The following is a 27,009-nucleotide window of genomic DNA, read 5'->3' on the forward strand; positions in this document are numbered from 1 at the left end:
GAGAGAGCGATAGAACATGAGAGTGAGCCAGGCAGATAGTGTGTGTGTGTGTGTGTGTGTGTGTGTGTGTGTGTGTAAAAGAGAGAGAGAGTGAGATAGAGAGAGAGAACACGAGAGAGCACCAGGCAGATAGTGTGTGTGTGTGTGTGTGTAAAAGAGAAAGAGAGTGAGAGAGAGAGAGAGAGAGAGAGAGAGAGAGAGAGAGAGAGAGAGAGAGAGAGAGAGAGAGAGAGAGAGAGAGAGAGAGAGAGAGAACATCTGAGTGAGCCAGACTGACAATGTGTGTGAGGAAGAGTGAAAGAGAGAGAGAGAGGATGTTGTGAATAAATGTGTTGTGTTGAACGTTTTAATTTAGGCTCTTTTACATTTATTTATATTTTTAATAAAAACGATCAAACAAACGTACGCTGCATTAATCGCACATTAATAAAATTAGAGGCGTTAAAATGAATGTGTGTCAATATCAGTATATATATTATGGCTGTCAAAATGTACGCATTAACAGTGGTAAAATGAGGCGAAATTAAAACTTTCAATGCAACACACCTTAATTCACTACGTCCTGTCCTTACACAAATATATATATATATATATATATATATATATATAAACTCAACAGAAAAATAATTTTTAATCACTAACCATTTGTTTACGGAGTTCAAATCAAGCACCAAAAAACCCACCATGATGCAGACAACCGGCATTTAAAAGCGTCCGTGTGGAAACATAGCAAAAGTTCCGTTTGGGGTCCTGATGATTTACGCCGTTTTAAAACACCACAATTACTTTAAAAAAGTCACAAGAATACTTTGTCTACATGCTCTACGTTTAGTTGGTTTCAATAAACAAACATTTGCATAAAGCATCAATATTTGTCCATGTTGATTAGAGCATTAAAAATTTGAAAAGTATTGATTTAAGGTACATTTAGAACAGATACAAATGTGCGAGTTAACTTATAATTATTTTAATAAATGGACAGCCTAATATATATATATATATATATATATATATATATATATATATATATATATATATATATATATAAGAGAGAGAAAGAGAGAACATGGGAGTGAGCCAGAGTGCCAGTGTGTGTGAGACAGGGTATGAAAGAGAGACGAACAGGGTTGAGTGAAATTTTGAGTGAGACAGACTGACAGTGTGTGTGTGTGTGTGTGTGTGTGTGTGTGTGTGTGTGTGTGTGTGTGTGTGTGTGTGAGAGAAGAAGAGAACATGTGCGAGTGAGCCAGACCCACAATGTATATGAGAGAGAAATGAACAGTGCGAGAGCTCGAGTGAGAGAGAAAGTAATCCCCTGTAACAATACACAGGCTTGAAGTGTGTTGTTCCTGAAAGACCTCCTCCCTGTATTGGTTTTGCAGTGCACTTACCAATTGGTGTTCTGTGTGTGTGAGCACATTTTTACACAACAGTGATCCTCAGGTGACCTGCAGGAGGCCATTTGCAGCACCCCTGCACTTCCATCCTCCTCATGTTCTCATTATCTACTCATCAGAACTGTCACCAGGACAACAGAAAGCCCTTCGACCTCAGGTGGTGAGAAGAGGTCAGCGAGACCTGGCCCGTCTCACCGCTCAGACGTGTCGCAGCCAGTGGACACCAAACAGCTGATTTTACGCCACCTGGACCCTCACAGCTGTCAACTCAGGCCAGACATGTGGGAGTCTTAAATGGCTGTACAAGACAAGACAATTAGCCAGGAGATCTTTCAAGCGTGTTAAAAAATAAAAAAAATAGTATAAAGAAAAAAAAAAAGAAAAAAAAAAAGTGAAACTGCTTTAAATTTTTTTAGAAAAGTAATGAGAAAGGGAAGCAGCTGTTTACTGAAGTCTGCCAACCTTTCAGATATTTCAGCGCTATTAAGTCAGATAGCTTTTCTCTCAACTATTCAACACTCCTTGAAGCCTACAGTAAAAAAAACATCTCTCTAAAGACTAAAATAACTATTCTTTCATTAGCGAAGGAAACTAGTAGGCTAATAAACTTTTGGGAGGGCGGGTGAAGTTTTCAGTGCTTGAAGGTCTGCTTGACATTTGGTGGCATCGCGTAAGCTTCTCATCCGCCACCACGCACGATCTCGCCTGAGAGAAGCTACGCGTGACCCAGTGGCATTTACCGCGGGGAGGAAAAAAAAAAAAAGTCATTCTTATGAAGAGGATTCGGTTAAAGAGCTACTTGATTTGATCAGTTCATCGAATCTCCTGTGGGAACGGCACTGGTGGATATTAACTGCTAACTCTGCACAGTAATACAAGACTATACCTTTTACCATGCAGAACATCGACGATCCGTTAGTTACTAATATTAACTTTTTTAACCACTTCGCTGTTGAATTCTCAAATCTGATTGGCCGTCTTGAGTGTTTCCAAACAGCAGCTTTAACAATAGTGCTCTCTGAAATCACAGATTTTATATTAAACTGTCTAATAATAGTAAATGTTTGCGCACCTTAACGGCAAACACTCAACATTATCTGAGGCTAAAATCCGATTCCTTATCATTGTTAAAAATCCCACTGTTTTTATAATGACCATTTTTTTCTCAAGGTGTTAATTTACCACTAATTGAAGGAGCCTCTGTGTTGTCTAAATTAGGAATCTTCTACCCAGGCAAAATCTCACATTGGTCCTCAGAATGATGACAAGGTGTAGAGTTTTTCTCCTCAGTCGTCTTTAGCTCAAAAGAGGCTGGTGAGGGAATGAGAGAGGTGCCATATGTATGGATACTCCACATTATTACATGCATGTACAAATATTGTATATACACACACACTAAGCAGCCATAACATTAAAACATCTTGTTACAATGGCATCAATCGCATGGGTGGGATTTATTATATACTCAGTACTATATATTAAGTTGCACTCGTTCACAGCTATAGACCTCCCTAATATCAGTGGCCTCATCCAGCACTATAATATTCCCCCATTACACTGCAAACATTGTTCAGAAATGGATTAAGAAACATGGTGTTGACTGCCCCAAACCTCAGTTCGATCAAGTATCTGTAACCAAAGTCCAATCTACATTGCAGCTTACAGGATTTAAGTGCCAGACACCACATAATACCTTCAGAAATCTTGGGACGTCCAGGCCTTGGACAACTCAGGTTATTGCTGATTGGTGGATAAACACTGCCTGGTGTAAAAAAGTGTCACCACAAAGACTTAACTAAGCAAACAGGTAAATGTTTTGCAGTAGATGATTACCGAATAAATATACAAAAATATAAAGTATAATATACTTTATATAAAATATAAAGGTGCATTGAACAAGTCAATATGATTACTATAAAGCGCAAACTAGTGTTAATAGTTCCAGTGGAGCTGTGCTTAATCACTTGACCTTATCATTATATACTTGACACACACCTCAAATAAAGGCACAATGATACAAACAGATGGTCATGTAGAAACATCACATGGTGTTTTCACAGCTTGATCTGAAGTGAACTCTCAATCCATCTTCATGCATGAAAGGTCTGAGCTGGGAATCCATAGTGGATTGGATGCTGGTCTATCACAGGTGTGTACATACACCCTAACTTCATTTTAAACAAACTAAACGGTCTTTTTTTTGGTGGAGAGGAGAAACAAACAAAACAACAGGAAAACCAAGAGGGAATCCACAGTCACTGTGAAAACATAACTAGAAATAGAAAATAATAATTTTAATATAAAAGTGCCTAGGCAGTGTGGCAGCACTGTGCTTAATACTATTGTATATATTTCAGGAGATACTCTGGTAATCTTTGTGGAGGCAATGGCAGGGATACTGTAAGTAATTGGACAGCAACAGATTCAACAATAAAGTGCCAAGTCAAGCACTTTCCTTAGCGAAGGCCATCTTTATCAGAGAATGATATCAGACCAAAAAGAATCATCCAAAGAACAGAGTTCAAGAGTTTAATTATAGAAATGTCCAGCAGGCAGGACATGCCAAAGCACAAACCCACAGCAGGAACGGACAGAAGGCAAGAAGTAGTTTTTTTTTCTTCCTCTAATTCTTCTCTCTAAGCTAAGAATACTACAGAATTTCAGCAGGGACTCCAGGAATGAATGCCTGTACAGTTCTGTCTCCTGGAAGACAGCCATTACTTGGCACCCGTTGAAAGGTTAGGCTGGTAGAAACTATTCAGAATGGCAATGCTGAAGCTAATTAGTTAAGAGGAATGACTCCTCTGACTTCTGCTTTCAGCAACGAGGGACGCCTTTAAAGCATCGAGACCGACAAACTCGCACAAACATAAGCATGATCCGGAAGCCATGATGTTTTCTGTACAAGGGAGATAAGCCTCCTTTATTGTTTTGCTGTAGACAAGTACAAAGAATGAGAAAAACTAGTAGGATTTAATCCAAATAATTTACAAAAAAAAGGTCTTGCAAATGACAAGAGTTAAAATTGTGCGATTGTGCCTCTTCTCAGAGTCAGAGGACGCCAGAGAGGGAGGGGGGATGCACCAATTACGTTGTTAATTTTCATTTCTCTCAAGCCTTTAGTCCAGCAGTGTGTAAAAGAGGCTTCTCCAGGATTCTGTGGATTTAGAAGTCGGGTCGATCCTTCTTCAGTTTGGCGTAGTCCATGTTCACGCTGAAAAACTGGGCAAAAACAAAAACAAACAAAAGGACATTTTTTTTCAATTTCGAAACAAGTAGCTGCTTTAACAAGCTTTTTTGAAAATTCAATAACTTCGAACGCTGTTTAAGCGTCTAACTCGGCTCTGTATCAAATTCACATTAAGGCGAGTGCTTGATTAGATTTGTGACTACTAACAGAGCTCGCAGAAAATGAGCTAATGCAAGGTTTAATGAATTAAACTCATTAAGGCTGGAGATTGGGTTCTGATACGGTCATTCGCTCCTGCCAGAACTCTTAATTTGATCCCCGTAGGCAACGTGGCAACAGTGCAAGCTTTACACACGTTCACGAGCCCCCAATCTTTGCCTTCAGTTTACATAAATGTAGCAATCTCCTTAGCTCAGCAGCAAAACTTTGAGATGTGAGCAGATCTTTAAGGCAATGGAATCCAAATGCACATTCCCATGCCACCCTTTTTTTAACAATTTGGGTTAAAAAACTACGTATTTTGAAGGCATTAAGTTGGTATCATTAAATAAAACAGAAAACAAACAAAAAACCCACAAGAGTGCTGATTTTAATTCTGATGCAATGCATGAAGTATTAAAAGCCTCAGTTTTCCTACCTTGTACTGCTCGTTAGGCCCCAGTTTGTTCCAGGGTTCAGGGTTGTTGGATTTGTCCCAACTGTGGATGAGCACATGAATGAATGGATGAATGAATAATGAGGGCATGCTCAAATGCAAGAGTCTCGATGGAGGCGTTAATGCCTTTAACCGCAAGGAAAAACGATGCAATCTAAGGCAACCACTCAAACTCATTAGAGTAAAGGAAGCATGTAAAATTGCTCATTAACATTACAGAGACGGATGAACGTTTTACTTCAACTCCTAAAATGATCCACTTACTGACATTCTCCTTACAGATAAAATGGTGGATAGAAAAAAAAAAAGGGGTAGATTTATAGTGCAAACGTGAACGTTAATTCCTCAGGTGAAAAAGATTTCCTTTTATGAGTGCTCCCTTGAGTTAACAGGCATCATCCATTTAGTGCATCCTCAAATAAAAAGCTGATGAAATGTAGCTCTGTGATAGTGATGCTGTGGATCTTACCAGACATCGGGGTTACGTAAAGCCAGTCGAGCCAGGTAAGACAGAGACATCGTACAGCCACCTCCGATGAAGATGAAGAGGGGGATCAGCTACAGGGAGGAGGGTAGGAAGTTACTTGACTTGACAATTTGCCTCACATACACCAGTACACATTTTTATATCAAAGAGACAAGAAAAAAAAATGTGGCTAATTAAAACAAACGGTGGAGGTCAAAGTGTTGGTCATATTACATTCCATGATCTACATTTGTTGATACAAATACGGCAAAACAGACACGTCCACATTTACATTAATGCCCTGCTATACGAAATTATTATGTATACAAGTTTTTGATTACTTTTTATTTCATATCTCAGTCTGGAACCAGATCCAGCACATTGTAAAGACTCCACTCTGACCTGGACATCCCAGATCTTTTTAATCAATTTTTTACAATCTCTTTGTTCTTTTTTTACGTAATCAGCTTTGAACTATAAGCTCTACTGAAGAAAAAGAAGAAAAAAAGAATTAAAAAAAAGGGGGTCAGCTAATTTACTATATAAAAGTAGTTCAGGATTTCCATAAGCCACAACACAAAACTGTAACTCAAACCACTTATGTAGTGTTTTAAAATAAAAAAAAATAAATAAAAAAAGGGTGCAGACTAATAATTTACCAAACTTGCTCATTTTTTAAGCTTCTTAACTGAACTGAGGGAAAGCATGAAGCATGTCATTGTATGCAGAATAAGTAAAAGGCAAATTACTTTTAAAAGTCTATTACTTTTAGTTTCCCAAAAACATTTGTTTTTCTCTACTTTTAAGGTCTGATTGAGGTGCTACAGAACCTTTAAACGCCATACACTATAACTCGTCACGGTTAATTGAGGTCATCTCTATTAAGGGTTCCACTGTTTGTCCTCCACTGTTAACTTTATTCTTTATAATATTCATGTCATAAAAGCAACTGTTATTTTGCACTGCTTCATTGGCTGGTTTCTTAAAGAAACCTTGTGCAAATACACAAAATAACCATGTAGTCCCCGAATTGTGATTGAGATCTTTGAAGTAAATATGTACGTAAGAACAGTCACGTTGGCAAATTCACGAGCGGAGGGCGGATCCAGCCACACACTGTTTCAGTGTCCAGAGAGGTTAAAAATAAATAAATAAATACAAATAAAAAGGAGAACAAGAGCTTTGGGCTTTGAAATCCCAAACACACAAAAAAAAATCTCCAACACCAAGACGTCCGAACTCTGTAGACTCACTGGCAAGAAGTAAGTCGCCCCAAAAGGCGAGAGAGAAAAATGTAGATATTTGTACAATTTATTTTTTTTTAAATCGCCATCGCCGCAATATCAAAAGATTTCGAACCATTGTAACTCCTATATTCCACCATGGACCTTTGGACTTATTTGGAAAATATCCTTTGCACTGCCTCACTTTTGCACAAATTGTACCGTCAATTTATTACTTTATTATTGTTCTACTAGTGATATTTTTATTGCATCAACGCACCTTAAAAGAAATTCCTTGCACATGCAATCAATGATACTTAACTCCATAAAAGAGGATTCTAAAATAAATACTTGATGGTAACAAGACCAAAGACAACTTCGTGCTTGCTGCAAGATTTTATAATAGTTTAATATTTTATGATTCGTCATGCAAATTGGCCTCTGATGTCATCTGGTGACTTGATGCGACAGCAGTTCCCTTTCCCCCTGAACGCAGTCAGCCAGCACTGGTCCACCTGCGATGTTATAGAAGCTACTGGAGAAAAGATTGCATGGAAATATGGCTGCGCTTCAAGCAGTGTGAGGAGCGCAGAGGAACACACACACACACACACACACACACACACACACACACACACACACACACACAATGTCCTTCACTCCTCAAAGTTACTGCTAACTATTAGCTGCGTCACTACAAGTTCATATTAATTCACACTCAAACACATTTAAAACTTTAATAACCCACAGAATATCTACAACTATATTTCGATAATATACACACACACATATACATACATACACACACACACACACACATATATATACATACACACACACACACACACACACATATTTATAATCTAATATAGTTTATCTATAACTATATTTCGATTATTTTATATATATATATATATATATATATATATATATATATATATTATATATATATATATATAATAATCGAAATATAGTTATAGATCAACTATATTAGATTATAAATATGTGTGTATATGTATGTGTATAATATTACTTTTTCTAAAAAAAATAGTTATAGATATTCTGTGGGTTATTAAAGTTTAAACAGTGTTAGAGTGTATGTATATATTATATATAATAAATAAATTAATATATATAAAATGGGTTTTATTTATCAGTCGTTGAAGCGCGAGCCATATCTACACGACATTTCTTCACAGCTTTATTACGTCACGGACGTCACAAGTTTTACAACTTTTAAAAAAATATATATACATATTTTTAAAAAAAACGTCGTTTATATTTCTTTGATTATCACATTAAAATATCCTCATTCGAGTTTTATTGTTTAAAGTGACTCAATTCTTGAGTTAGCCGCCCTGCTAGCGTCATCATGCAGCATGACTAAACTAGCACTAAAAGTCACTTGATAGATGAACCAGTGCTCCGTATTCAGACTATACCGTGTTTTAGCTTTACTTACAGACGGGTGGGTTCTCAACTGCCGGCTAACTGTGCCCAACATTCTCGTTTTCTTCCAAACAAAATATTCACACAGCTGTAGAAATGGTCGCGGCCTTGGGGAAAGTCACACTAAGCTTCTCTGCTAATGCTAATAGCAACGCAGCGACGTCCCTTCAAGTACACCTTCATAGGTACTTCACTATGTGCCTGTTTAAAATTCATTTAGCGTTGTTTCTCGCGTTGTCCCTCGCGATTAATAATTTAATTCATTTCCAAACCATTATCTGAGTTTCTTTTTTAAATATGTTATATATTAATCGCGGTATGGCGTGTTGGTTTATTGTTTTTAAATAGGCAACATCTTGGACACCTATTCCTGTCATCTTAACTGGGAAATAATCTCAGGTTTTAATGCACACTGCACTGAGAGACTGTGCTCATACATTCTGACAGGAGTAGTACATGAAACATGACACAGTTGCTGACTAAACATCATATTTAAGAAGCACTTTACATTTTGGATGTGTCCTAACTACATGCTGCTGTAATTAATGATCAGAAGTTTGGGGGTTCAAGTCCCAGTATCGCCAATCTGCCACTCTGGGGCCCTTGAGAAAGGCCCTTAATCCTCTGTCCTTCAGGGGCGGTGTATCATGGCTGACCCTGAGCTTAATAACATCTCTGGGACGTGGGAAGAAAGAATTCAACTGTGCTGTAATTTATATGTGACAAGTAAAAGGGCTCTTTCTTTCTTACTTACTAACTTACATATTTACTAACCCACTTACTTACTTTCCCACTAAATTACTTAACTTACTTACTTATCTACTTAATTAACTTACTTATCTACTTACTTATATACTTATTTACTTAATTAACTTATCTACCTTACTTATATACTTAATTAACTTACTAATATACTTAATTAACTTGCTTACTTATCTACTAACTTTATTAACTTACTTATATACTTACTTAACATACTTTTCCACTAAATTACTTATCTACCTACTTAATTAACTTAATTATCTATTTACTTATTTAACTTAAGAAAAGAGTGGAACACGTCGAGGCCATTTTGAAGCACGTTAAACATGACGAGCTATCAGACGGGATCTGAACAGATAAACACGGCTGTGTATTTAGGAACACGTTTCCAGGACTTTTCACTTTTCCATTTACTTACTTATCTACATACTTACAGTTACTCAAACATTCTTATGCGTGTTTCGACTTCCAGTTTCACCAAAAAAGTGACAAGTGATCTTCCTTTAGGCATTCATCAATATGAGAAACATTAAAGAATACACAAATGAAATATGACAAATGTGCATTGACCTGCATAAACAATGCAATGAAACAACACATATAGCTCTATACACAAAAATGTCCATATCCACTATCAGGGCACAACGGAAGAAGATTTAGTCATCTGGATCTGTAATGAAACTGCCTGGAAAAGAACACCATTCTATCTTGCATCCAGGTACTTTTAGTGGGATAGTTTGTCCGAAGGATTGAAGATTTGTAGAAGAATGACGACTGCAGATTTTCAGTTGACCTTTTTTCTATAGTTCACCCCAAAATCTGCAGTCGTCATTCTTCTACAAGAAGACTCCATCTTCATCCCAATAAAGCCTTTTTTTTAAATTCATCTATCCACAAACATTAACACCAAGAGGTTGCTAGATATTACCTGACTAGAACCAGATGCTGTATTTAGTCTCAGTAAGAAGAATGGCTATTGGGAAAGAATGAAAGGGAAAGTTTATAGGACTGTGGTGAGACCTGTGATGTTGTATGGATTAGAGACAGTGGCATTGAGTAAAAGACAGGAGGTGGAGCTGGAGGTAGCAGAGCTGAAGATGTTGAGGTTTTTGTTGGGAGTGACGAGGATGGACAAGATTAGAAATTAGTTTATTAGAGGGACAGCGCATGTAGGATGTTTTGGTGACAAGGTGAGGGAGGCGAGATTGAGATGGTTTGGACATGTGCAGAGGAGGGACATGAATTATATTGGTAGAAGAATGCTAAGGATGGGGCCACCAGGTAGGAGGAAAAGAGGAAGGCCAGGGAGGAGGTTCATGGATGTGGTGAGGGAAGACATGCAGGTTGTTGGTGTGAAAGAGGCAGATGTAGAGGACAGGGTGGTATGGAGACGGATGAGCCGCTGTGGCGACCCCTAATGGGAGCAGCCAAAAGAAGAAGAAGAAGAAAAAGAAAGAGAATGGCTATAAAAAAAAAAAAGAACTAGTGTCCCAACTGTATGGTGGCATCAGTTCTGTTTTAATTTCAAAGGACCTGAAAAGAACAAATGGCATCATGAATCCCATGATTTACAAGGAGTTTTCCAATCTCCTCAAACTTTATGAGAAAACTCCGTTGTAGGTTATGATGCCAACAGAATGTTGCATATATTTGTTAACACGGAGTGGAAATAATGGATAATATAGGATAATACTTAGAAGAGTTATTTCAATGAAAGATTTTATAGCATTTTTGTACAACTATAAGCTGTTTCACATTATTTTTACCTTCTTTACCGTTTGAAGTCTTTGCATGTCGCTAAAAAGACCTTAGAACTTTTTTTAAAAAATCGTGTTTTTTTTATACCCTTTATACTGAAGCAAAAAGAGAAAAGAGTAAAGCAGGGTTTTGTCGCTGTGCCTGTTCTCCTCCACTGACTCTTTTAATCAGATTGCTTTCCCCGACACCCACTCGTGTTTGTTTCCCTGCAATTTCATTTTCTGCTCCGAATTGAGCATTAACCTTTCGTTGCAGCGAGTCCTGGTTAAGCAAGCAGGAAACAAACAGCGATGTCAGGAATAGGAGAGCTGGGTAGAAAGGGTCGTTTGACCTGGTTTAAAGCGACACTATCTTGCAATCATGCTGACATGGCTACCAAAGATTAATCATCAAAATAGAGAAGGCATTCTGTTAAGTATTTTATGGTGAATCCTGGATGTGGAGTAAAGACAAAGATGGTGGATTTATTCATGTCCAAAATAAGTTTAATGCCATCTGGTTGGATTTACCCCTCCCCACCCCTACTAAATGGACAGACGGACAACATGGCTTCGTTGGCAGACTCGAAACACAATATGAACACACAACAGCTGGTCATCACACACCCACGATAGTCTGGCATAGTTTCCCTTTCAGTTAAATATCCAATACAGGTGCAACTGGTCAAAAAAACCCTCAAAATTGATCATTCTCGAATTCTAATTATTTCTCTGAAATGTATGGAAAAGGGATTGTATAATAAGATAAACACTTGACAGGAACACAGATAAAAGAAAAAAATGTCATGTTTTACATGAAAGAGCTGATTTTGTACACCAGATTAGATCTGATGCGGCTTAGATGCAGTGGACATTGAGGATCAAGCAAGTCTCAGATAACGGATGTGTGATGGAACACACTTAAGACACACACACATGAATGTGCATTATACATTAAAAACTAAAAAAAACGCAAAAAAGGCGTCTGGCAGGATTCAGAGTAAAACTGACACTAACACATTGGGTTGTGTTTGTGTGTGTGTGTTTAGAACTGGTCAATCTGAGTCGGTGCACATGCCTACCACGAGTGCGCAAATCATTCACATCAATCATGCTCGCGGTCCTCTGGCTCTAAACTTCCTTGGAAATATAGCTCAAAGACGAAGTGTGTGGTACTGTGACAAAACAAAAAAAAAAAAAAACAGGAAGTCTAAAATTTTCTATCACTATCCAGTCTTTGCTTTTTTTAAGTTACCGTATGACCACTGTTTCAGTGAGTCATGGGTGAAAAGGCATACAAATAAGTACATGTTTTTCAGATCAGCCACTGATGGAGTGGTGCACCAGACGAAACGGATGTTTCTTCAAGTTTTCTGTATGTGAGTAGAGCGCACGCTTGCACACGCGTTCCGCTTTGTGCTTTAATGCGTAGTCTTCTTGGGCGTCTTTCCAAACTTGGCGTCCAAGCCGAGACCTGCGAGACAGAGACACAGAGAGGCTGTGATGTGCTTTCACAGAACTGTGCTATCTTAGATGAGCAAAAGATGCACAAACGCAGCATTAAATTAACATTAAATGAAACACAAAGCGCTCGAGTACTTTACAAGTGAGAGTCTAATAGGCACAAGTTGGAAGAGTGCTTGAAAGAGCTATTTAGGCAATTTTACTAAATGTACTAATAAAGATTTTAAGGTGAATAAAAAAAAAAAAAAAACAACAATCTAATTACACCATTTTTTTGTTGTGTTCCTTTAGAAAACAGAGGGGGAACTTTATTTTTAATAGAAAATGGTCACTATCTAAATAGTCCTCTTGCACTGCAAAACGGTGCCTCCAGCCACTTCTGGAACGTGTCCTGGGAGTCTTCTTTTTCGAAGCGTGTCAAGAAACTTCTGCTATTATCGCTAGATCTCTGCAATGATGTCAAAACGGCCACCTTTGAGCTGGATCTTTCTCTTCATTAAGAAGGCGAAGTCTGCAGGAGCCAAATCTTGCGAGTAGGTTGGATGCGGAAGTGAGATCATGTTGTTTCCGTTGAGAAGCTCACGTGTGAGGAGAGCTCGGTGACGCATGTGGTCAGAACAGCAGATGTGGAACGCTCGTGGTCGGAATAGTTACAAATGCGCAGCTCCGGATGTACACAGGATGATGCCTATTGGCACACTGACTTATGAAGGTCGGTGCTCCTTGAGACTGTGCGTGCAGCCTTGTGCTGCCATCTGTTGGCGTGTTACAAAACTAGTCTTGAAACTTCAAAATCCAATCATATCCCAATACGCAGCAGTACCTCGGTACTCGTCCGTGATTCGTTACGGTACTCGAGACGAGTGGTGAAACTGACGAGTAATAAACAAGTATGTAGTGGCATTTTTAAGACCGAAGCGCTCACGAGTTTCATTGTGAGTTGGAGTCGAGTTCCGAGCATGCAACAAATGGCAAAACATTTTTCAGTCGTCATGACGTTACGAGTACCGAATTTGACGAGTGCTGAAGTACTACTGGACAAGACGCCCAATCTCAGGGAATGAGGATGAGTTCGCAGAGTTGAAGATGTTTCCAAATTGACATTTTATTCGAATATTTTATCACATTATTACTGAGAAATTTCAAAGTAGGGGTGCTTGAAATGGAATGAGATGTCTAAACACCTTTTCCAATATTTCTAGAAACATCTAAAGTCTTTCAGGTCATGGTTGTTGAAATGGTGCACGATGTCATTTAAAACACTTTCTCTATACTTACATAAAATAATAATAATAATAATAATAATAATAATAATAATTCAGTGAGTGTGAAATAAGCTGGGTTTGAGATTTCCACTGCAGTCTGTGTATTTGCAATTAAAGAATGATATTAGTGGTAAATAAAAATAATTGGCTGCTGATTAAAAAGAAAAAAAGAATTTCTAACATTAATTATGAACTTTTACTGGATGGTTGAACTTATTTCTTCCAAAAAATATATTTCCCCAATCAGTGTCACGATCATGGTAATCATGGTGACCATGGTGATGGGTGACTCCTCGTGCCTTGTGCGTGGGGGGGTAAGGTCATTCATAACGACACCAAACCCAGCAGGATAGAAATGTTTCATCAGAGGATAAAGGTGATCAGCCGGACACCTTTGATATGATTTGGAGTGACTCATCCCTCTAACAAGACACGCGAGAGCAAACCATTTGAGCACCATGTTTCCTCAGAGCATAACAGAGACGCAGATTTTCCCTCGTCTGCAGTAAGCTGGGTAACGTCTATATTTAGCGACAGTACAAAAACATGGGGACGTTTCCAATTAGCAATTTCATGCATATTCATAGGAGTCTTGCCTTTTTTTTTTTTTTTTTGGGAAAATAAGTATATCTTGTAAAGATGTTTCTCGAGATGTTTTAGTATTTCACTGGGATTTAAAATAATGTATTATTCAACGCTGTTACGAATTATGTTTGAGGTCTTTGTAAAAGCCCTTTCAGCATTTTATTAATGAACTGTGCGACTTTTTTTTGGTGTCGATGTCTACTACCTCCACTGAAGCACAAGTTAGACAGATAAGCACAATAAGACAGAGCATGGTGTAAATGAAGCACAAAAGTAATGTGTGCGTAGTGCAGAAAATCAATAAGACCCCCATTCCAGCTCTAGAACACCTACCCAGAAAAACGAGGAGGGTTCCAAGCCACTGCAAGGGCGTGATGATGTTCCCAAACAACAGCACAGAGCCCAGGATGGTAAAGAACTTTCTTGTGGTCGTGACGATGGAGCAGGTGAGAGGCCCGAAATACACGACCGTCATAAAGATAAAAGTCTGAAAGAAGATGTAGAGAAAGGTGCTGTTATTGAAACAAGATACATTTCATAACAGTATGGGAGCAGGTGTGTGTAATATTGTGTCTCACCTGTCCCAGGGCGCTGGTGAATCCAAAGAGCAAAATGTTGTAGATGACACTGGGGTAGCGATCAGCAAAGCTTAGAAACTCCCACACCTCACCTGTCCACAGAACAGCTGGGAAACAGAGCAACCATTTAAGCATCCATAGGTTTGATGCCTGTCTTTCAGACATTGTTGTTTTTTTTTTATCCATAAGCAGAAAATACATTTCTGTCTTGTGTCTCTGTGAGTGAGTCATGAGATTATGTACAGAGTGTGCAGCGCTGGAAGATTAACAGTGAGAACTCGGTTGAACAGATGCTGCTTGGGCTCAGCCGAATCCGACCAGCTGCCTTTAAAGCAGACTGCAGAAAAATAAACCACCTATAAAGTTACACTGGAGCTCCAGCTCCCCCTGCTGTTCACCTCTGAGAATTACAGCAACAAAAATCCTGTCTGTGCTTCCTGCTATGTTACAGAATGTCATGTCTTAAGATTGGTGCAAGATTAAACTTCGTTCCACGTTTGATGCACGAAAAAAAAAAAATTTCGATGAGAATGGAATTTAAAAACAAATTTATTCATATAATAGTCAGACTGATATAAAGGTCAACCGATTTTACCGATAGCTAGTACTAGCTGATAACAAATTAATTGACTGAGTTTTGAAAATGGATACTAGATAAAAGAAAAAAAATCCATACCAATCAATTCAAAATAGTTCTGAACTTTTTTACAAAAATAAAATTATAAACAGTAATAAACAATACTGAATCATGAAAATGTGCTAAAAGAAATACATATGAATATATTAATTATATTAATAAATATTTTGGAAAATAAAAGACGCATTCAAACTAAAACAAAAAGTAACTCAGCTACAGCCAAAATAATATATAACTTCAAATAAACAGCACGTGGCATAAGTGATTCGTCTCTAGAGGCCGCTCCCGTACTATAAAGAAAAAAGCAACCTGGAAAAACTATTGGTATGGATTTTTGCAGATAACCACTAGTTCTAGCAATCAACTATCGTTGCCGATTAATAAGCAAAACCATCTATTGACCTCTACACTGAAATCAGATTTTACCTCTTGTTTGTACAGTACATTTATGTGTCCGAATTATATCTGGATATAGAAAATACACCAAAAAACTAGTGATGTGTCCCCACCTATTCAAAACAGATTTGAATAATTAGCTAAAACACATGGTTTGAGACACATTTTGCAAAACCGTGGAAAATGCAGTCTTTATAAGGTTGTTTATCAGCAAGTATCTGGCGATACGATACGGATCACAATACAGGGGTTGCGATACGATATTTTGCGATACATTGCGATACTGTAAGCAAGGTTATATATTGGGATATTTCTTATATTAGGAATAGAAAGTCGTCATTAAGAACACACCACCATATGAGTACCATGTTAGGTACAATGATACTATATGTGTACAGTGAATGATTATGTCGTACCGGAAGTTCCATCCATAGTTCGTGTAAAGCCTCATGGGCCGTGGGAAACAGGTGGATATTAATGCTAACGTGGCTAACAAAGGTATGCCCTTATGCCAGTTATTCCTGTCACTGTTTAGGTTTAGAGAAAAGAAGGGTCTCTCTATCTAGCGGTCAGAATATGACCTCAAAAGGAAACTGACATGAATCGTGTATAGATTTGTATAGTTAGATGTTGTATAGACTAAAACTCTTATTAAATATACCTACGCCACAATGCAAATGTGTTACTGCTGTAAGAAAAGGACATACCCAATCCCAACATGAGAATGGACCACAAATTCACGTTCAGCATCATGTAATTGGCTCCTGTCTGGTAATGCCCCCTCATGTGATCCTGAGCTACACCCGTCAGGCCATCCAGAGTCAGAGAGAGGAGCTGCATCCAAAAGAGAACACAAAACGTTAAATACGTGCGTGCTCCACGGGTCATGGGTTACGGTCTGTAATTTTTCAGTGTTTGGATCAAGTCACAGCTTTTCTTCATGTGGCTGAAAAAGGTGATAAATTACGTGAATAGTGTTTTCTTCAGGATCTTCCATCAAGTTGGAAAACACATTTGTGCACATACAGTACATAAGTCATATATATTATATATACAGTACAGACCAAAAGTTTGGACACACCTGCTCATTCAAAGAGTTTTCTTTATTTTCATGACTATGAAAATTGTAGAGTCACACTGAAGGCATCAAAACTATGAATTAACACATGTGGAATTATATACATAACAAAAAAGTGAACTGAAAATATGTCATATTGTAGGTTCTTCAAAGTAGGCATCAAGAGAATGCCAAGAGTGTGCAAAGCAGTAATCTAAGCAAAAGGTGGCTACTTTGAAGAACCTACAATATGACATATTTTCAGTTGTTTTACACTTTTTATGTATATAATTCCACATGTGTTAATTCATAGTTTTGATGCCTTCAGTGTGAATCTACAATTTTCATAGTCATGAAAATAAAGAAAACTCTTTGAATGAGAAGGTGTGTCCAAACTTTTGGTCTGTACTGTATATAGAAATAATAAGGGCAATGAAGCACTTGGGACAATATTGAATTTATTATTGAACACTATGGTACACTTTTCTAACATATGTAGCTGCTTAGGACCTTACCCCTCAACCACTCAGTTGTAAGTCGCTCTAAATAATGTCATCTGCCATAAAATGAAAAATGTCAAAAAAATGACAAAAAAAAAATAAAAAATAAATCACAAAACTCAAAAAGATCTAGTGGTTAAGGCTCTGGGTTACTGATCGGAAGGTCAGGAGTTCAAGGTCCAGTATCTCTAAGCTGCCACTGTTGGGCCCTTAAGAAAGGCCCTTAACCCTTTGTGCTCCAGCTCTCACCCCAGCTTCCTAAAGATCGCTAGGATACGTGAAGACAAGTCTTTTACTGTCACTACTTCTTCTTCTAAAATAAAAAAAAAAAATGCTGAAGATGGAGACTCTTCTATAAAGGTTCCAAAAACATCACACAAAAATTATGTTAATGTTTTAGATGTTAATGTTTTAGTTAATGTATCAGTTATAAGTGTTTAATCATGTGCTATAAAAAGCCCTGGAATTGTGCTGCTCCAATATAGAAGCAATAATGTGTTTGAAAAGTGCATTAAGGTAAACCTGTCATTGAGGTTACAGTCAGTGCCACAGTAAGTGGTGAGCTATTACAATATAAATCCTATAAAGCTTGATTTGAGAAAGCAAATCTAATTATTTACCAGCTGCAGGTGAAGGCGTGTCGATGGGACCAGTCGGGGAATAAACAAAATACCATCGGACAGCGATAGGTATCTCTGCTGGGTATTATAACGAGTTGTTTTCTCATTCTCTCTCAAACAGAAGGCTCTCTGTGCGTGTGTTTGTGTGTGTTGTGTGTGTGTGTGTGTGTGTGTGTGTGAGAGAGTCTGTTGATATACAGATCAAAGGAGCTGGAAAGCAGCCCAAGTTTATGAAGCGGACTGTTATATTTTTCCTGGTAACTTAATTAACGTGTTGCAACGCAAGCTCTCAATAACGCTCATGTGCAATCGCACCTTGATCCCGTCATGTTCCTGAGCTCAGTCTGCTTTTGTTGTTACGCCACACCACCTCTATCAATCAGATTGACACACCTCACACTGGTTTCTTTAGGCTTATTCTGGTGTTTGCGTAAAGGTTTTGTATATTAAGATATCAGTCAGATATTTAACAAATTATTAGACTGTTTAGCTGTAACTAAAAGCATGGAAATATCCCTGGTAGGACAATATGAAATGAAAAAGTGTAATAACTAACCAGCAGCATCTCCCCAAAGCCAAACACATGTTCATCTGGAGAGGTGGAGGTTTTGTTCGGTTTGTAGAGGAAAAGCGCCACACCGGTGACGATCAGAAGCACACACAGGTACTTCGCCATGGGATACTTCTTCCTCAGAATGGTCACGCCGAGGATCATGACTGAAACCGAAGCGAGCGAGACGTGAACATTTCAAAGAACAAAAAAATAGACAACTCGACTGTCTTCTGTAGTATAAAAGTACAAAATGTTTCGAGACTTATGGTGTAACTGGTGCTATTCTGACAACGCGAGTTTGCTACGGTTGCGATTTCATCATGTACAGCAAGTTAGAACAAACTGAGTGAAATTCTGTGTGAAACTGCGCAAATCTGCCACAGAGACGTTTGACATGATTCGGCAAGTTTGCAGCAACGATGCAACGTGTCATTCGAGGTGTTTTGAGAGGCATGCGCGCTTCAAAAGTGGAAAGAACATCACCTAAAGACGGCAAGAGGTCCGGAAGACCTTTAATGAGCTCAACCCGTGAAAATGTCAAAATTCAGCAACTTGTGTATGATGATCGTCAGAGAACAATTCACATTATCTCACTTTCGCACCCACCCTACTCGTTTTGTCTCCTGAGGTCTTAGCCCGATTCGATCGGGGTTAAAGATCACCGTTTTGACACCATTGCAGAGATCCGGCTTGAATAGCAGAAAGAGCTTGAAAAGAAAGATTTGCAGAAGCTGCAGGAATGCTGGGAGCGCCGTATTGCTACGCAAGCGGACTATCTTGAAGGCGATGGTGTGTAAACGTAGGAAAAAATAAGTCTTGTAACTGTCTTGTAAACAGGGTTAGTCTCAAAACGTTTTGATACCACCTCATAGTTACAGGGGTGGTTTGTAAATTTGTGAGTCACCATTCCAAAAAAAAGGGGGGAAAAGAAAATGTCTTACCTGGAATAGGTTTACAAGATTTCCCCAAAACCTAAAAAAAAATTAAAAAATAAAAAGTTTTATATACAATTTTAATCCTTCAGAAAAATCTGTATATGATTTTGCAAATAGTGAAATGTTATATTCATTAGCAAATAAATACACACAAAGTGAATCACTAACACATCATTGAACATATCCGACGTTACTACAGTGCTTGTGTATTGCAATATATTAAGACGGGTGAAGTGATTTTTTTTTTTTTGTGTCAGATCCTACAATGTGTATATTCTCTCAAGGAGATATGGTGATGTAGTGCTAGGGTTAGGATTTTATTCACCCCTTTTGCTGTTATAATAACCTCCACTATTCTGGGAAGGCTTTCCAGTAGCATGGCTTTAGGGATTTGTGCTCATTCTGAAACAGGTGAGGTCTGACACTAAAGATGGGTTTAGGAGGTCTGGGGTGCAGTCACTGTTGACTCCAAAAGGTCTTCAGTGGCATTGAGGACACAAGATCCTTTACTCCAAACTTGGCAAAGCACATCTTCAAAGTGCTGACTGTGTAAACAGGGGTTTTGTAATGCTGGAACAAAACTGGACTCCTTAGTAACAGTAAAGAGAAAATGTAATGTAATGCAAATACAGCAGACAAAGGCATCTGATACTGTTGTGTGTTATGAACATTGTGGAAACATTTTGGGAAAGAAACCCCATGCGAGCACACTGATCAGATGTCCACATATTTATGATGACAGTGTAACAGCACCGGGCCACATTCATCGTTATTATTTTTCCACGTGTTAATGGGGGTCTCTTCTTTCTTCCTATTCTCTTGTGTACAGATTGGAAACTTTGCATGAACTTGTCAGACTGACCTGGGTGGGGTAGTTGACGTACTGCAGAGCAGAGTTACTCGACACCATGGCACCCAGATAGGACAAAGCACACACTGCATAGAGCCAGCTCCGCGTGTGGTCCGGTCTGGAGCCCTCGAAAAACTGGATCACTGTGTGGAGATGTGATAAAAGAAAAAAAAAAAAAGAAAAAATGAATGAGTAGAAAAGTTAAAGAGGTGGAGAACGGATCAGCGATACGAGAGGCAGACTTACAGAGCCGGGCAAAAATAGCATTGATGATACACTGGATGAACACAAGTGTAGTGGCATAGCGAAACTTCTCCTTTTTCTCCCCCTGGCTGTAGTCTCCTCGTGTGCTGAAACACAACGGGGGAATTGTGGGATGAGGTTACACTTACAGAACCAGACAAATGATCACTCCTACTTCTTTAAGACACAATAAAACAGGCGACACTCACTACAGAGAGTGTGTAATAAGATATCACAAGTCTATCAATGGAAGGCATCAGGAAATGTCACCCATGCAAATCTTTAGTTACTGCTAAATTAACAATCAGGACAAAGTGCAGGCTTTCGAGTCGATCCATTAGACATCGTTTCGAATTCTGCTGAAGATATTTGAAAGAAAGAAGAAGAAAAAAAAAAATTTTTTTTAAATTAAAATATATATATATATATATATATATATATATATATATATATATATATATATATATATATATATATATATATATATATATATATATATATCTCAATGTATAAATATAATAAATAAGTAATAATAAATAAATATCGATGTGAACAGCCAAGAATTTACTGCCTATGAACTGAAAACATACTGGAACTCAAGGCCAATGCAATTACTTTTGCTATACACATTTGGGTTTGAGATAAATATTAAACAATAAATTACATTTTCAGATTTCATTTCCTTACAGCCTGGCACCTTTAATGGCAGACCACCAAATTTATAGGTGCGCAAAAGGAATGAACCAACAGATTTATGGGAAATAAAAGTAAATTACATTTTGGTTGCATATGCCTTGCTTGCAATAACACCATTAAGCCAGTGACCCACTGATATAGCTCAGTGGCTAAGGCTCTGGGTTACTGATCGGGAAGTCAAAAGTTCAAGTCCTAGTATCACCAAGTTGCTACTCTTGGGCCCTTGAGCAGGGCCCTTAACCCTCTAAGCTCCAGGGTTGCTGTATCATGGCTGACCCTAAGCTCTGACTGCAGCTTCCTAACATCACTAGGTGTTTTTATCTTTACCAACCTGCAGCATTTGTATTTTGTGATGCTATTCCAGATTCATTTTTGAGGGGGTTTCTTCCTTCAGTCTCCTCTTCAGGAGGTAATATGCATGCTTGATAGGGTTATGGTTTTATGATTGTCTTGGTCAGTTCAAACACTTCCATTTGTTCATCTGATGTCCTTTGGGTCCCTTTCCACTTACGTATATTTCTTTGTAAATTGACATTAAACTTCTAAATTACTTCGAGTGCTATCATTATGAATGATATAATCAATAAAAAATTGGTGGGCCTGTTCCAGAAGCAGCTTGGACACTACATGTGCCTGTGCTTGCCTGAAGAGCTCGTGTTCTGGATCATGAGCAGGTCTTTTCTTTAACCTAACATTTGCTTTGTGGTATATTTCTGCACTCAAAGCATTCTTTAAACTAGATTATGACACCTTAACCGTTGCCCTGTATTTGTATCTGTTTATTGTCACGTCTGTTGTTTTGGGGTTTCTTTAAAGCTCACACAATATTTTATTATCAAATGTTTTCCTTCAAATTTTTGGACTGCCGATATCCAATGCTTCTGAAATGGCTTTCAAATGTTCCTCAGCTCCAAAATGGCTCGCTTTTCTATTATAGACAGCTTTCTGGTCTTCATGTTGGGTTTATCCTTTTTAACAACAAATTAAGTCTTTACAGATAAAACCTATTGTTCGAGCCCTAGACAGTCTTTTATTTATTTATTTTTTTCCTTAACACTATGCCATCTTCTTTGGCAATGTTCAAGATGAAAGCGTTTTAGTTATACAAATATAAAACTAAATTCTGGACTATAAACCGCTACTTTTTCCCCACGTTATGAACCCCACGGCTTAAACAACGAAGCAGCTAATTTATGGATTTTTTCTGGGTTTTTCCCGGTTTCACAAACTTCAAAGCCAAAAAACTGAATAACATTAGACCAATGAAATTGCGGAACAGGTTCAGGTGAACTCTTTATATTAAAATCAGACATGCTCCCACTGAATCAGACCGCACCACATTATAAATATGGATGAGGTTCCTCTGACGTTTGACCTGCCGCTCTCTCACTAACTCCAGTTGCAACAGAAATCATATAAGCACAGACAGGTTTCCAAAAATCGTGCTTTTTTATTTTTCTTGGCAACAGCGTTAGTCAAAGAAACTTAGAAATGAGCATCAGAAAATAATAAGGACATATTCCTCGGCCTTGCACACATGCAGTAACACATGCTCTTAAAGGAGCCACAACATATTTCACCCGTTACACCGTGTAACAGACACTCTCTTTCGTTAAAGCCTGTGTAAAGTTCATTAGTTTTAGTGTAGACAGGTGCGGCTTATTTATGTTCAAAATAAAAATCTTTGTAAAATTCAGTGGGTGCGGCTTTATAGTCCGGAAATTATGGTAACTTGAATTTTTTTATTAAAAACCTTTCATTAAAAAGTTTCTCAAAGGGGTAGAAGAATTAAAGTCCAGCAAAATATATGTTAATGGACATTGGATTATGACCGGATAAACATTTTTGGGAATTTTCTCCTGAAATTTGTGTTAGTTTTGAGTGTCCTATCGAGCTTCGTGTGTAAATAGCTTGATTAATATGTTTAAACATACAATATAATGGTGAATTTCTGGATGAGAAGTCGATCATGGTCCAAAATATTCGATGACTTGAAACACAGTTTGGTTAAAAATAAATAAATAAATAAAATTAAATATAAAAAAAAAAGGTGCCAGGTTCTAAACAGGAAAATTAAAAAATTTCTAACCCAAATGTCTTCAGTATATAGCAAATAGAAAAAAAATTCTCACATGGACAACACAACAAGTGTAATTCAATCTATACTCCAAAAACTTTTAAAAAAGATTAGTTTTAGGTTTCATTGTAAAGTATTCATTTCATTATAATCCAAATGAATGCAGCTGGGAGGAAATAAAAACAGCATTTATTTGGAAATTCACTGGCACAATAGCTTTTACTCCAGAGGATAAAAATTTCTTACTATAGATACTGAGGAACAGCTGTGGGAAGGCGGTTTCTGTGGTTTTGCATATATTACATGAATTTTCTCAAAAGCAAACCATGTAAGAGATCTATCACATATAAATATGCATTGTGGTTTTTTAGCTTGCACCTTGTTTCCTGTCCCATGTACAGTTATGATTCATGTGTAAAAACTTTTTTTTTTTTCCATTTAAGCTGTGTTGTAAACACATTGTATTGCCAACTTCTCTCTAATTCCTAGAATCTTTGTAACTTTCTCATGTAATACGGCTACCAAACTTACACCCCACCACGGGCAGGGCTGACCAGAACTATGTAAAACCACCATCTATTTTAGGTTGAGACGACACAGACAAACATGCAACATGATTATGGTGCCGCACATCGCTTTTCCTGACAGCCATCCTTTTTTTTCAGCTTATTACATGATAAGTACTGATAATAATAAGATACTTAATGAAATATCTTTTCAAGACTTAAGAACAGGGGGTTATCTGATCTTTCACACAGTAACATGCTGTTACCACTTCACAGTTTCAGCATCACCAGTTTGTTGCCCCTGTGCCTACACTGGTTTCCGTTCCCAGTTTCTCTTCCCTATAGCATGGTAGGAGATAGAAACTGCTAGTAGTTGTAAAATCAGTGCCCTTTTCCAGATTGGACTGAAATTGTAAATGGATCACCATACAAGCCTTATGTTTGTCAATGTTACACCACTTTGAATGTAGTGTCAGTCACTAGAGAGGAAATCTGCAATAATACCACTGTAGTGCATATTAACATGATCCTGAACACATGTTCAGTTTGACTATCAGTTAATCTAAAGGACTGTAACATCACCAGGGATAGACTGATAGATTTCTGGACATCATTGATCCTGGAGAGGAAATCTGTGGAAAGAACATGATGTGTCCCAAATTCAGCCTAAATAGTTACTGAGATTAGAATCAGTCATCCCCCAAAATTTTGGAATTTCAAAGACTTTTTTTATTTACTAAAACCTGATGAATGAAGAAATCCACGAAGGAGTTCGAGTACAGATTCCAGTACTTACGCAACAACAATCTCCGCTAATACATGACGTGTATGTTCTGGTATGTGCCTACTCGTGCTAGATACTTAAAAGTAAGTACTTTTTATTCACAGTAATACACAGAACCATCTATTTATTGCATGGCATACAGTAAGTAGTTGTTAGGTTGATCTTGGAGCTAGCAACAGTTTAAAGTCTCATCTCACTCGCTCTGGGTCAGTTTTTCCACTGCAGGCCTGGTTATATCAATCACAGAGAGACCAAGACCTGCATGAGAGATATCCAAAGTTTATTGAGTGAGTGAGTGAGTGAGTGAGTTGGATGGATGGATGGATGGATGGATAGTTAATGTAATGTGATGTACCAAAACATTGTTGAAGGCCATACCGTTCTGGGTACATATATAAGCATTTATTCTACAGATATGACAGTTATAACAGGACAATACGCAGAAAGAATGTAATAGGAAAAAGTCTCCCAAACTAGTTAGGTGAAAAACATATGGGACACAACATTCATTTACCACATGCTCATTCACATTCAGGCTGAAGCCCATGACCTCCTTGGTGCGGTCATTTTCATCAGATTGCTCCTTGATGTGTGGAACGTATGTACGTATACCTAATAATGCATTACAATGCATTACACATGTTGATGTTTGTTGGCTTTTCTGGACATCTGTGGGAAACCGTTTGGGGAAGATCTACTGCAAATATTGCCAAAAGTTTGTGGACACCTGGTCGTAAGTATGATATGTGCTTTTTGAGCATCGCATTCTACATTTAGACCCAATTTGCTCCTATAATTTCCTCCACCCTCACTGGGAAGTGTCCCATTTCTTTTAATTTTTTTCCACATAGTGTAGATGTGATAGTCTGTTATAAATATATAGAGTCTATATACCTAAAAATATTATTCTTTTGTGCAAATATATTTTATTATTTTTAAATTTTTTCCCCATCCCCATTTATTTGTGTATATACTAAAATTATTCATACCGTGAAACCGTGATAACATTCGACTCGATTATCATACCGGCAAAAAAAAACAAAAAAAAGGTCACTCTGTAACCGCTATTACAGCAGAGGTTCCTACAACGTTGCGGGAACGTTATTTATGGTATTTTGCAGTTCAATTTACTCACATGGTCTCCTGGAGGATCCCGTAGTAAAAGTAACACACGAAGACTCCGAGAAAACAGACGGCGAAACGCACTCTCTCGTTGTGCCAGAGCGACGCTTTCACGCCGCCTTTCCCCGCGACCATGCCGTCGTTCGTGAGCGAGAATCCAGATATGGACACCGACACCGAGGCAGCTCCGCTTCCAGGACCCCGCGAGCCCACGTCCCGCTCCACGCTACCGGCTGGCACAAGGCCGGGAATGATAACAGTACACAGGCGGAGCTGTTACAACTCACTCCTTCTCTGCCTGGATCTGGATTTATTATTATTATTATTATTATTATTATTGATATTATTATTATTATTTTGGAGAAAACTGAAGATCAGATCCTAGGACAGATTTCTGGTCCTATTTCCACGCAGCATCTCTGAAACGCAGCCCGGTGCAACTGATTCTATATCAACTACAGAAAGTGGTTAAAAAAAAAATGTCCCAAGGCTGAAACCACAAAGCCGAAACCTTCCCGTTCCTGCTGTCCAGCAGCTCATGAGATGCTCTGATATTTTGATATTTAACGCGTCAATCCTGTAGGACCAGAGCCGCCGTCAGGAGTCTCCTGCTGCATGCGCCTGATCGGCTTTGCAACTTATTATTACTCTCAAACCGGCACATGGATTATTGTGAACATATCATTACAGCAGAGCTCTACTATTTCAACTCCTAAACATCTCACTTTCCTGCGTAAATAATAGGTTCAGGTTGTAATAACATGTCTCAAAGAGGACACTCCAGGAAGTATTTGACGCCTCTAAATATCACTGCAAACTGATCCTTCAATTTTTACACCAGTCCAATTCCACCCTTTATTAAGAAATACGCAAACCTACTATATCTTTTTACAGCGCAAAAAGCTTTGTTTAAAAAAATGACCATTATTAGTATTATTTTAATCAGGCAACTATTTGGGCGACTATTTGAAGTATAAAAGGGTCCTTATGAACCGAGGGCGCTTTGAGTTTCTACGTCTCTGTATGTGGAGGATTATGATTGGTCCAGGACGACTAGCACTGTCCAATAGCGGCGCTGGAATTGTAGAAAGGGCGTGGCTACAACCACTCAAAAGCAAAACTACACGTGTCTGGAAAACGAATATCTACAGCCTAGTAAACAGTTATTACATGGTTATAATTACACCTGCAGGTCCGAACGCGTAATCAGTAAACATTCGTATTTAAATCCGAACAATTCGCATAATTATAAAAAAGAACAAG

At 38.1% G+C, this 27,009-nt stretch overlaps 2 protein-coding genes across 2 annotated transcripts; both read right to left on the reverse strand.

The window, feature by feature from the left end:
- Positions 1–4,292: 4,292 nt before the first annotated feature.
- ndufa4a (NDUFA4 mitochondrial complex associated a) lies at positions 4,293–8,552 on the reverse strand. Its single transcript, XM_046866867.1, has 4 exons — positions 8,394–8,552; positions 5,712–5,800; positions 5,225–5,285; positions 4,293–4,619 (listed from the first exon to the last, which is right to left on the reverse strand). Exons 1-4 carry the CDS (start codon positions 8,433–8,435, stop codon positions 4,563–4,565), a joined length of 249 nt encoding a protein of 82 aa, XP_046722823.1. The 5' UTR covers positions 8,436–8,552; the 3' UTR covers positions 4,293–4,562.
- Positions 8,553–11,367: 2,815 nt separating this feature from the next.
- Positions 11,368–26,442, reverse strand: slc35b1 (solute carrier family 35 member B1). Its single transcript, XM_046865875.1, has 9 exons — positions 25,760–26,442; positions 20,565–20,668; positions 20,331–20,461; positions 19,475–19,505; positions 18,537–18,697; positions 16,511–16,637; positions 14,771–14,877; positions 14,526–14,679; positions 11,368–12,352 (listed from the first exon to the last, which is right to left on the reverse strand). Exons 1-9 carry the CDS (start codon positions 25,879–25,881, stop codon positions 12,300–12,302), a joined length of 990 nt encoding a protein of 329 aa, XP_046721831.1. The 5' UTR covers positions 25,882–26,442; the 3' UTR covers positions 11,368–12,299.
- Between the last annotated feature and the right edge of the window lie 567 nt (positions 26,443–27,009).

This window comes from Silurus meridionalis, chromosome 14, assembly GCF_014805685.1.
Source record: "Silurus meridionalis isolate SWU-2019-XX chromosome 14, ASM1480568v1, whole genome shotgun sequence".
Taxonomy (NCBI): Eukaryota; Metazoa; Chordata; class Actinopteri; order Siluriformes; family Siluridae; genus Silurus; species Silurus meridionalis.

Excerpts from the sequence above, each read along its gene's own strand:
- ndufa4a (XM_046866867.1), bottom strand. The coding sequence starts at position 8,435 with ATGTTGGGCACAGTTAGCCGGCAGTTGAGAACCCACCCGTCT. Across the intron at positions 5,801-8,393 it reads AGTTGAGAACCCACCCGTCT|CTGATCCCCCTCTTCATCTT; the intron begins GTAAGTAAAGCT and ends TCCTCCCTGTAG. Across the intron at positions 5,286-5,711 it reads TTACGTAACCCCGATGTCTG|TTGGGACAAATCCAACAACC; the intron begins GTAAGATCCACA and ends GCTCATCCACAG.
- slc35b1 (XM_046865875.1), bottom strand. The coding sequence starts at position 25,881 with ATGGTCGCGGGGAAAGGCGGCGTGAAAGCGTCGCTCTGGCACAACGAG. Across the intron at positions 16,638-18,536 it reads GCTTTGGGGAGATGCTGCTG|CTCCTCTCTCTGACTCTGGA; the intron begins GTTAGTTATTAC and ends TTTTGGATGCAG. Across the intron at positions 14,680-14,770 it reads TCACCAGCGCCCTGGGACAG|ACTTTTATCTTTATGACGGT; the intron begins GTGAGACACAAT and ends ATCTTCTTTCAG.